We start from the raw sequence: 12,037 nt of genomic DNA on the forward strand, positions 1-12,037 counted from the left end.
CAATCATAACAACTAGTTTTATACTTGTCAATGGCTTATTTCACTTTATAAAAGATGGAAATCTGCATTGCCACTCTTATTACTGGAAAAAGTTATTGTCTATACCTTTCTAATTTTACGCTATGGAATCTTTTTATGGCTGGTACTTACATAAGAATTTGTACTGACATCACTTATTTATATTTTACGTAGTGCTTTTTGCCATGTTACACAGGACACGTAATGCCACAACTCAATACAATATTTCTGCCAGAGATGAAACAAGATTGTGATAGCCAATAAATCATAATATGTTCGTAAAAATAAAATTGAGTAATAAATGCCATTAATCTACTGGAATTTCTCAATTTGAATACCTTTTACACATTGGCATAAACTGCACCAATGCATTCTTCATAGGTCAGGAAACAGACTTGAGACAGGCAAAGAACTAAATAACATAACCTTTTTTAAAATAACCATATATGGAAGTGAAATACACACAGAAACTAAAATTAAAATCAGTGGAGACGTGAAGGAATTGCATTCATGATGTGTACTTTAACAAATATTTCTGAATTTATACTTACTTCCTTGCATGAGGCTGCAAACAAGTCCGGGGTGATTTGGCACTTCTGTCCACTGGCACAAAGGCTGAGGTTGAGAATTATTTGCTTTATTGCCATTTGTTGTTTGTTTTCCAAACTGGATTGGAAATACAGCTGTAACACAGTCAGCTAAACAGCGCAATGGTGCCATAAAGCTCTTTCCATTTACGTAGCTCCAAAATAACATCTGTAGGCTATGAGAGTAGTAAACAGAAACTCCACCTTGGGATGCGATTTGTCCAACAACTTCCTAAATTAACACAGAAGAAACAAATTATTACAGCAGGGAAAAATTGCACAAGATGATAAACAAAAATAGAAGAAATTGTTATCTGCTGAAATTATACATTTCAGTTTTTTAAATTGGAGTATGGTGTAGACACCACGCAACAAGCACCTCGTTACAAAAGAGGTACATTATGCTGATTGAAAAAACTTAGCAACTCATATTGTCACAATAGCACGTCATAATAATTGGCAACAAATGTAATTAATATGGATTACTGAGGAAATGGCAACATAATCATCTAAAGCACCTTGTTACCTTACCACAATAGATTTAAAAGAATCACCACACATACACTCGGTTCTAAATTGCATTATTCAAGTTACAGTCTCACAATCTCCGATACAATTTTATACGCGGTGTCCCAGGAGTAATGAGGGACATGACAGGCACACTTATGCAAAGCAAAACTGTCTACTAAACATGGGCTCCAAAAAGCATACATTAAGACCTACGAGCCACTAATTCATCTTTCATATTGTGAAACAAATCTCTTCTACTGCAAGCTCTTTGCTTCCCATATTTTGGGAAGTATAGAACAAAAACAAACAAAAAAGCATGTCCAGTAAATATGCACTCTAAAATCATCACTAGTTTAACTACTCATAAGTCATGCACCAATACTAGGGGCTCCGTGTGGAGAACCAGGAGGAGGTTACTGTCTTTGCTCCGTGGCCATAATATGTGGGTGACCATTTACGTAAGATAAAGCAATGAGTTAATCTGGTACAACTGATACAGAGGCAAAAGAGAAATTTCTCCTGGAAGGAGGAACACCATGCAGCCTTACTCTCCTTGTTAGTGCCAAATTTATTAGAGGAGTCAGAAGCCCACCAGGTGCTTTTCAAACTCTGAGTGAGTAAAGGCTTTATCTGCATCCAAAATTCTGCACCTGACATTGTCAAAGTCACTGCTGGACAAGTAATCAGCAAGTGGGCAGCAAGTGCATTCCCGGGATACCCATGACATACGTCCCAGAGAAAGACAACTGAGCAGCTATTTCGACTAAGGTCAGAGAGAGGATTGTGAGTAACAGATATTACAGAGTGAGAAGATTAACATCAACAACAGCCTGGAATCAGCTTACTGAGTCAGTACAAATTAAAACATAGTCAAGGGAGGTTTGTTCACTAAAATGAAGAGCTCTTTTAATGGCTACAACCTCCTCCACAAAAACACTAAATGTTTCTAGAAACAAATGTACTTCCTGGTAAGCAGGATATGTAGAAGCATATCCACTCCTATCCACGGTTTTAGAACCATCAACGTAAATAATGGTAAAACTTTGATACTCCTGAAAAAACTGAGAGGAACAGACACCAAATGGTCACAGGGGGGTAGGACTGGAACTTACATCACCGAAATATATTGGTTCTAGCTCATGGAGCGGATGTGCATTCAGCCAATCAGTTGTAAGGAAGCAGATGTGTGACAGTAATGTGTCAACATTGTGGTGTCACAAATCACAATGGAGCAGCATTCCTAAAATCATTTGTTCAAGACATTCTCCAGAATGTTTTGAAGAAGACAAGTGTGTGCAAGATTTGTCCCACACACCTTGACTGCCGAACAAAAACGATGACACTCAGATGCCTGAAGTGACTTGACTAAAATGCATAATGTGGACATTTCTTTACTGGAAAAATTCATCACTGGTGACAAGACTTGGCATTATCAACAAAAACCTGGTGTAGAAATTCATATGATGGGTCAACACTTCGACAACATAACTGTCATTCAAAGTAATGTGATGCTGGATTTGAAAAACATTCGAAAGGACTTTTCTGATGGGAAGTGCACACTACAATTAAGTGGAGAAGGACTATGTAGGACTCGAAGCATTAAAACCACAATATTAACACTTTTCTATTTTTTTTTATCAATTCAGTCTCAATACTTTTTGGACTGCTGGGGTATGTTATTTCATCTTTTGGGTGTGCATCTGGGATTGTATTTTTTCTTCTTCCAATATTTCGACTCGTAACCTTACAGGCATCTTCAAAGTGAGTCACTGGCAGAATTTAAACTAATTGACACAGTACCATTCCAGATGGATGTCCAAAAGATGATGGAATATTTTAGCCACCAAAAAAATTCAAAAGACACATGGAATATGTCCTCAGCGGATGCATGGGACACAAACAGGAATTGAAGATGCTTCTATCCAGGGCAGATTTAAATTTTGCTTTCCACAGTTATAAATTGTAATAAAACGGATTTGAAATCATGCATCTACTTAATTTCTCAAGCTACCATAATGCAAATTCATTACATATCCAGGAAAACTAAGGGGAGTATCATTAAAAATCATTTCATTTTTCACCTAATCCCAGAGTGTAATTTCCAGGTAAAAATAATGTGCAGTACTTCATTCTCTTAGCGCTCCCTGTGATCCAATTGCATGACACTAAACAGACACACACTCAACATGTAATGTAAGTCTAAACTGAGGTGTTAATAAATATATGCAGGCAACAATATATAATACACAAAATTCTTGTGTGCTACTTGTAAATTTTAAGAAAGGCACAGAAAAAGTGTGCAGAAATTTCTTTCAATAAGCTGTAATTACTCACTCCAATTTCTGGATGACAAAGTGTCAATGTATTGGTAACATAGAACGGACCATTCAGTGCAGAGCTTTCCTCATTCATAACCTGATCATATATATGACCATTTGAACACATCAGAAGCATATGATCACAGCCATCTGGATTTCTCTCCAAATACTGAAAATAATTAGTGAAAACACGAAACAGATTACCTTTCTACATACACAATCCAGTTAAAGCAATACAAAAAGTTATATTACTACAAACTATATAAAGAATTTCTCAGTTTGGTTAAATTAAGTGCTTCCCTTACCACTGAACTTTAATACCAGGAATACTATGGAAATTTGTAGCCTACATTTAAAAAAAGTTGCATTTAATAGGAAATTGGAAATTTGTGGAAAGATCCTATGGGATCAAACTGCTGACGTCATGGGTCAGTAGGCTTACACACTACTTAATCTAGCTTTAACTTACACTAAGGACAAAACACACACCCATGCCCGAGGGAGGACTATAACCTCTGACGGAGGGGGAGGATGGGGGGGGAGAGCCACGCGAACTGTGACAAGGCGCCCTAGACCATGCAGCTACCCCGGGTGGCACATTTTATAGGGTATTGCGTTATTGTTTCACAATAAACTTAGACTGTGATCTCTGGGACTGGTAATAAAACAACTTGTAAAACAATTAGAAATTGTGATAACTGTAAGAGTAAAGACTGTGAAGATTCAAGGTAGGAATATCAAATTACTTACAATAGAGGAACTGCCCAGCACAATACAGGATTAGGAAAATAATGGTTAAGACCACCTTTAGGTGCTAGATATCAGGGCCATCAGAAAAGTGTGATGTAAAACCAGAAGAAATGAAGTAGTTAATTCCATGTACCATACATAGATCAGAAACACAGTTTCTGTCACAGTTATGCAAAAGTTGTCAGTTTTATTCTGTATTCCTAGATTTCCAGAAGGTTTCTGACACTGTCCCTCCCAAGTGGCTTGTACTTTAATTCTGTGCTAATTGAATATTGTCTCAGTTATGTGAAGGGATTCATGATTTCCTGTCAGAGAGGTCACAGTGTTATAAACCCTCTGCTGTTCTTTATCTATATATACGACTTAGGAGACAATGTGTGCAGCCGTCTTACATTGTTTCAAGATGACATTTATCGTTAATAAAGTCATCAGATGAGGGAAACAAATTTCAAAACGATTTAGAAATGCTGTAAATTCAACTAAATACCTAGGAATTACAAACAACTTAAATTGGAAAGAATACACAAATAATGTCATGGGGAAGGCGAACCAAAGACCGCTTTATATTGGCAGAATGCCTAGAAGAGGTAACACAGCTACTAAAGAGACTGCCTACACTACACTTGTCTGTCCTCTTTTGGAATACTGCTGCACAGTGTGGGATCCTTACCACATAAGATTCACAGAGTACATCAAGAAACTTCAAAGAATGGCGGGGCTTTTTGCATTATCGAGAAATAGGGGGGAGAGAGTCACTGACATGATACAGGGTTTGGAGTAGGCATCAATTAAACAATGGCTTTTTTTTTGTTGCGGTGAAATCTTCTCATGAAATTTCAATCACCAACTATTTTGTTGATGCCAACCCACATAAGGAGAAACGATCAGTAAAATAAAATAAGGGAAATCAGGGCTCGCACGAAAAGATATAGATGTTCATTTTTCCTGCACGCTGTTCGAGATTTGAATAATTGAGAATTATTGTGAAGGTGGTTTGACGAACCATCTCCCAGGAACTTGAGAGAGATACGCAGAGTATCCATACACACTACATGATCAAAAGTGTCCGGACACCTGGCTGAAAATGACTTACAAGTTCATGGCACCCTCCATCGATAATGCTGGAATTCAATATAGCGTTGGTCCACCCTTAACCTGGATGACAGCTTCCACTCTCGCAGGTACATGTTCAATCAGGTACTGGAAGGTTTCTTGGGGAATGACCACACAGAGGAAAGGTATCAATATCAGTCGGTGAGGCCTAGCACGAAGTCGGCGTTACAAACCACCCCGAAGGTGATCTACAGGATTCAGGTCAGGACTCAGCGCAGGCCGGTCGATTATAGGGATGTGATTGTCATGTAACCACTCTGCCACAGGCCATGCATTATGAACAGGTGCTAAATCGTGTTGAAAGGTGCAGTCACCATTCTTGAATTGCTCTTCAACAGCGGGATGCAAGAAGGTGCTTAAACATCAATGTAGGCCTGTGCTGTGATATTGCCACACAAAATAACACGGGGTGCAAGTGCTCTCCATGAAAAACACGACCACACCATAACACCACCGCCTCTGAATTTTACTGTTGGCAATACACACGCTGGCAGATGATGTTCACCGGGCATTCGCCATACCCACACCATGCCATTGAATCAACACATTGTGTACTGTGATTCGTCACTCCACACAACGTTTTTCCACCGCTCAATTGTCCAATGTTTACGCTCCTTACACCAAGTGAGGCGTTATTTGGCATTTACCGGCGCGATGTGTGGGTTATGAGCAGCCGCTCGACCATGAACTCGAGGTTTTCTCACCTCCCGCCTAACTGTCATAGTACTTGTAGTGGATCCTGATGCAGTTTGGAATTCCTGTGTGATGGTCTGGATAGATGTCTGCCTCTTCAGCTGGTGGTGGTCTGTGACAGTCAACAGCCGAGGTCGGCCTGTACATTTTTGTGCTGTACGTGCCCCTTCATGTTTCCACTTCACTATCACATCGGAAACAGTGGACCTAGGGTTGTTTAGGTGTGTGGAAATCTCACATACAGACGTATAACATAAGTGACACCCAATCACCTGACCACGTTCGAAGTCCATGAGTTCCGCAGAACATCCCATTCTGCTCTCTCACAATGTCTAATGACTACTGAGGTTGCTGACATGGAGTACCTGGCAGCACAACGCACCTAATATGAAAAATGTATGTTTTTATGGGTGTCCAGATACTTTTGATCACACAGTGTACATGTAAATTGATACAGGTACTTAATGTGTTTGTGTACATAGGTGCTGGTAATTTACATTAAAAGAAATTAGATTTAAAATTTACTTTGCTACCTTAAAAACATTTTAATGTTATTGTACAAACAAGGGAAGTTGATGTTCCTGGGGTATTTAATTGATTGGTTGAAATTAAATCGTGAGAATCTGTCGTGGTGGTAACCGAAAATCATATATATAAAGATTTTTCTGAAATTATCGATAGATTATTTATGATGAACTGCGTTCAAAATTGAAATTGAACAGGTCTGGTTCTTCCAAAATATATGAATGTGGATCACCACTGACAGATTCTCATGGTTGACCTTCCAGCAATCAATGAATGATCCCAGAAAATTATTCAACAAGCCACTAATGACTGGAAAAATGGAATATTCAATATGTTGATTTTTAGTATATGAATGTCCATGAATACGAAATTATTGGTAAGACTCAATGTCACGTTTGAATTCTCATAAAAAATTTAAATTGTTTTTAGCATATACGGAATTTCCAACCTTGCTTTACAGCTTAAATGCTGGCATGGTGAACCTTACATTTAGAATATAATTTGAAGTGTCATGGTGTGCCACAGCACTGAAAAAAAGACGGGTAGAGTGAAGTTTAAGAAGGGGGAATTATTAACACATAGTAACTCATTAAAGGGCTACAGAGAAAGATAACATGATGGAACCACGGAGATCACAGTGCTCAGTTCTGGGATATTTATTTTAAGCAGGACATTTGAAAAGCACAACGAGTTCAGAAGAGTACTACTTTCCGTCATCAACCTGAAATACTACATAAACAAAATTTACGTATGTATTCTTCAAAGCTGCAGAGTTTGGGATGAAAGGTACTTTGCATCCTTATTAGTATTTTCTTTGTACGTCAGTTCACATTTGACACATGTAAGGAAAGGTAGTTTGTAAGTCACAATTACTATTTCAGTGCAAAATTACAAAATTTCAATGGCACTAACAGATATGACACTCACCTGTGATGAGACAAAAGTGCAATCCCTAACTTTCCCCGCAGGAATTAGGAAAAAGTACTGTGGGCTAAGAGCGTCTTTGCTTAAGTCATAGATTTTAACAAAATCAGCTGTAACCAATGCCAAATTTGTCTGTGATCCTGGCAGCCATATGGCTCTTATGATGAAGTTTCCAGTCTCTAGTTGAGGATGAAGAACCAAATGATCAACAACAGTTCCACTGCTGCTAAATGTCAGAACATGGCAGTCCTGTAAAAATAATTATGAAAATGTGTGTGCTAAGTGTGAAATAAAAGTCAAAAAATTATTTGATATTCAGTGGAGTACAAAATATTTGCCTCAATATCAGTAAAATACACGAAATTCGTATATAACAGCCACAATACATTCCTCATATCTGTTTATATATATAAAAAAAAAAAACAAAGATGAAGTGACTTACCAAATGAAAGTGCTGGCAGGTCGACAGACACACAAACAAACACAAACATACACACAAAATTCAAGCTTTCGCAACAAACTGTTGCCTCATCAGGAAAGAGGGAAGGAGAGGGAAAGACGAAAGGATGTGGGTTTTAAGGGAGAGGGTAAGGAGTCATTCCAATCCCGGGAGCGGAAAGACTTACCTTAGGGTAGGATTGGAATGACCCCTTACCCTCTCCCTTAAAACCCACATCCTTTCGTCTTTCCCTCTCCTTCCCTCTTTCCTGATGAGGCAACAGTTTGTTGCGAAAGCTTGAATTTTGTGTGTATGTTTGTGTGTCTGTCGACCTGCCAGCACTTTCATTTGGTAAGTCACATCATCTTTGTTTTTAGATATATCTTTCCTACATGGAATGTTTCTCTCTCTCTCTCTCTCTCTCTCTCTCTCTCTATATATATATATATATATATATATATATATATATATATATATATATATATATATACCCAAAGAGCAAAAAAAAAGAACAATTTTTTACTGTTTTGATGCGCAAATCATTTGTTTTTCAACTTTTAAGGTACGAAAATATTCAACTTACGTGTGTGTACCACAAAACAGACGTGTCTGTAACTTGAAAACAATTGATACTATGAAGATGAAACTGGTGTCAGTGGTTTGGTTTAAGCCTCGATTTGCTGCATAACACAACAATGTTGTAACATTTGCTTGATTTTACTACATTCTGAGAAAACAAATTTTGGAAATCTCAAAAACATCCCTTTTGTTTCTTGATAAAGAATATTTTTTTTTCCATATGTATGTTTACAAATGCAGTGGTTTAAATGTCAAGATAGAGAAAACATGATTTTTTGAAACATAAAATTAAGAACATAATGTAATCTAAGAGATTTTAGTAACAAATTATAAAATCGGCATTTACCTTGAAAAACCCAAGCTCCAATATTAGGCTTATTAAGATCTAGCCATACAGTATAAACACCATAAGATATTTAAATAACAAAACTTACATGAAAAAGAAACAATTTTTTGAGAACAACCTTAAATAACAGCATTTTAATTTTTTGTCACAAGAATTTTAAGCTATCTTTATTCTGATACAGAGAGTAAAATAAAATATAAAAGCTCCACAAAGGAATCACTTGCAGTATGATACTTAAAGTATCACTCATATGATACCTTTCATTTTGGCCTGTTTTTAAGAACTGATAATACCTCATCCATGGTGAATGTAGAGCCTCTTCCAGTAGGCATCCTGGGCTCAACGTTACTGAAGATATGATCAGCTAGCACATTTAAGGTTTAATGTTTTATATCCCTTTTCACACTGGTCTGCACAATCACGCAGCTTTGGTGTCGCAGTTTAACTACATAACTTTTGTGTGTCACTGCTTAAGGCAATTGTAACCAATCCAGTTTACATGATACTCATATCATCTTAGGAAGTATGCTGTTTACAATCAATTTGGATATTTTATTTTCCACTCAAGGATTAAGGCTTAATTTCAATGTGTTATTCACATACTGGATTGTGAATGTGTAGTACAAGTCCTAGAGATGATTTTTTGAATTACTAAATATGGAGCGCCTTTTTCTTTTGCTTTTACCCTGTACTTACACACAGGGTAAGCATGGTTATTATCGAATTTGGATCATTAATGTGAAGTGTGTGGCTGGATGCCCTTTGTCTCACCAACCCCTTACCCTTTGAAAGAGAAATTGAGTAAACCAGTTGTCTGCGTGAAACTTTTCTAAATGTTTGTGGATGATGTAACTGAGGCTGGATGTGGGTACCAGCCTGCTATTCACCTAGTCTGATGTCGTGTGACGCCTAAAAACCACAATCCAGGCTGGCTGGCACACTGCCCCTTGTCATTAACACGTCATACAAATTCAATTTGGGGCCTGTGTGCCTGCCCAAATCCCGGAAGCGCCAAGCAACCACACACGGATACCCAGGTGGGTGAATTACTGAATATGGATAGTAAATTTATTTCACTTTGTTAGTATTTGTCAGTTGTAACAATTTACATTTGATGCCAGGAATGAATGGCTTTTCCAGGCTTGCTTTAGCAGCAGGTCTTGACAGTTACCCCATGTCCATTCCAAGCACTTTCACCATGTGTATGGCAAAATAGTGCCATTCTGCGCAAGTTTTGTAATCCTTGTGTAAGGTATATGTTTAGAATTTTTTCCTGAGTGCATATTGTGTAACATTGCCACTAGAAAAGGAAAACCTCTTTTGTATGTTAGGCAAATTTTTTTAATACTAACATAAGCTTTGAATGGAAAATATTAAATGTCACTTTATCATGTTCTAAGCAGTCAGGAATAAAGACGTAATTCAGATCTTGAATCACAAATGAGCAATTTGCACCGAAATCATAGATTAGAAGAACTTTCTCCTTTAAGTTATTTTATACAACCAGAAAACTGGTTCATCACATTTTGTACATTAAATATGAACCATCAAAGGAGCTGTGACTTATTTTTTTCAAAAGAAGTTTCTGTGGGGGACTAACATCATTAGTAAGTTGTCTTTACCTGATTCGAAGACGAGGTTTTTTCCCCAAATTTGTCATTCGAAAAACATAGTCATCTTATAGTTACAGATTAAACTATTGCTGAAGAGGTCGATATTTTTGAGTAGCTTAATACATTACTATAGCATTCGTCTTACATTTACTGATGAAGCCTTGGCTTCCGAGGTCACTTGCAGATTTATTTTGAAAAATTCTGAAGAGCAGAACAGGGCAAACAATTCTCTCATTTGAACGGGATCAAAATTTTCTGATACACCAAAGTGCTTGATACAGTATTGACCTTGCTCAAACAATCATGTGACTTTTGACTCACATGACGCTCGTGCAAGAGATGCATGGGACACTATGAGCTAGCCACTACAATGATCTAGTGCTCTGCTTAAAATTTGAAGATTTTTTGAAACATGAGACAAAATCGCATTATATTCTATCATCTTACAAACTCTTGTTGTATCTGAACAGGTTTACAACGAAATTTCTCATACACCTATCGATACTGCGTACAAATACTTATGCCGCTTTTTAAGTAGAGGTAACACTGAAAGGGGAAAATGTTGTCCTTCAGAAAATATTACTCAATTCTAAACCAAATTCAGTATTTTATTTGATGATGAGAGACTGTAATGATTTCCCAAGTGGGTTGCAAATGAATCGGCTGCTGTCCACATGTTACAGTACCATAAAAACATTACTAGCTTTTAATCAGCTTTACAACAAGATGGTGACATTCAGATGAAACAAGAATGCAAACTAATCCAGAATTAATTGTCTAACAAACAAAATAAATCATATTAAACTCGGTATAATTGTTATTGTGAGAAAAAATTACAGAGGCAAGACCTGTCACGGAAATAGTACCAACAGACATCATTAGATCCCTGTATGAGTGAAAGTTCACAAACTGGACTGAATCATGATTACTATCTTTTATTTATTTATTAGTTGCTGTTGTTACATAGGTCCCGAAACCTAGAAGACACTGCAGTCTATGTTTCACACTTGCTCAACCACAGCACTATGACAGGGTTGGGGATGGAACTGGGATACCAGTTTGGCTAAGAACTAGGATGAGTGCAGAAATGGGAGTGGTGAGTGAGCAGCAAATTTTGTTGTGCTGCCAACCATGGGAATCTATATCATGTACTTTGAATTTTTATGAACATCTACCAAGTTTAAGCTGCAGTTTGTCTGAATCAATTTGTACATAGAATTGAAATGACTTTGAACTTGGACAAATACGCAACAATAGCATACATTGCTGCAGGAGACGGTAAAACTATAGATTAGGGCCAGTGGCATGCTTACATGTTTCGTGCAGCAATGTTGTCGAGGCTCACCGTGAGGTATGATGGGAATATTGTCACTTGAGTATAGAAGCAAAATCCTCTATGTATTCAGGAAAAAAGCTCAGTTTTCAGTTCTCACCATAACCAACACCTCAGAAATCACAATATACATTATGTGATCTATAGTATTCGGACAAGTTTGTGGTGTCCTCCATCAGTAATGCCGAAATTCAATATGGTGTTGGTCCACCCTCAGCCTGGATGACAGCTTCCACTCTGGCAGGCATATGTTCAATCAGGTGCTGGAAGGTTTCTTGGGGAATGATAG

At 37.5% G+C, this 12,037-nt stretch overlaps 1 protein-coding gene across 1 annotated transcript in view; it reads right to left on the reverse strand.

The window, feature by feature from the left end:
• LOC124556456 (protein purity of essence) overlaps nucleotides 1-12,037 on the reverse strand; it is a 443,522-nt gene that overhangs the window by 215,738 nt on the left and 215,747 nt on the right. The window contains exons 34-36 of the mRNA XM_047130407.1: nucleotides 7,442-7,687; nucleotides 3,450-3,602; nucleotides 570-837 (exon numbers count right to left, since the gene is read on the reverse strand). Of these exons, the coding sequence (XP_046986363.1) occupies nucleotides 570-837; nucleotides 3,450-3,602; nucleotides 7,442-7,687 (667 nt within the window). The remainder of the gene's footprint in view (nucleotides 1-569; nucleotides 838-3,449; nucleotides 3,603-7,441; nucleotides 7,688-12,037) is intronic.

This window comes from Schistocerca americana, chromosome X, assembly GCF_021461395.2.
Source record: "Schistocerca americana isolate TAMUIC-IGC-003095 chromosome X, iqSchAmer2.1, whole genome shotgun sequence".
NCBI classification, from domain to species: Eukaryota; Metazoa; Arthropoda; class Insecta; order Orthoptera; family Acrididae; genus Schistocerca; species Schistocerca americana.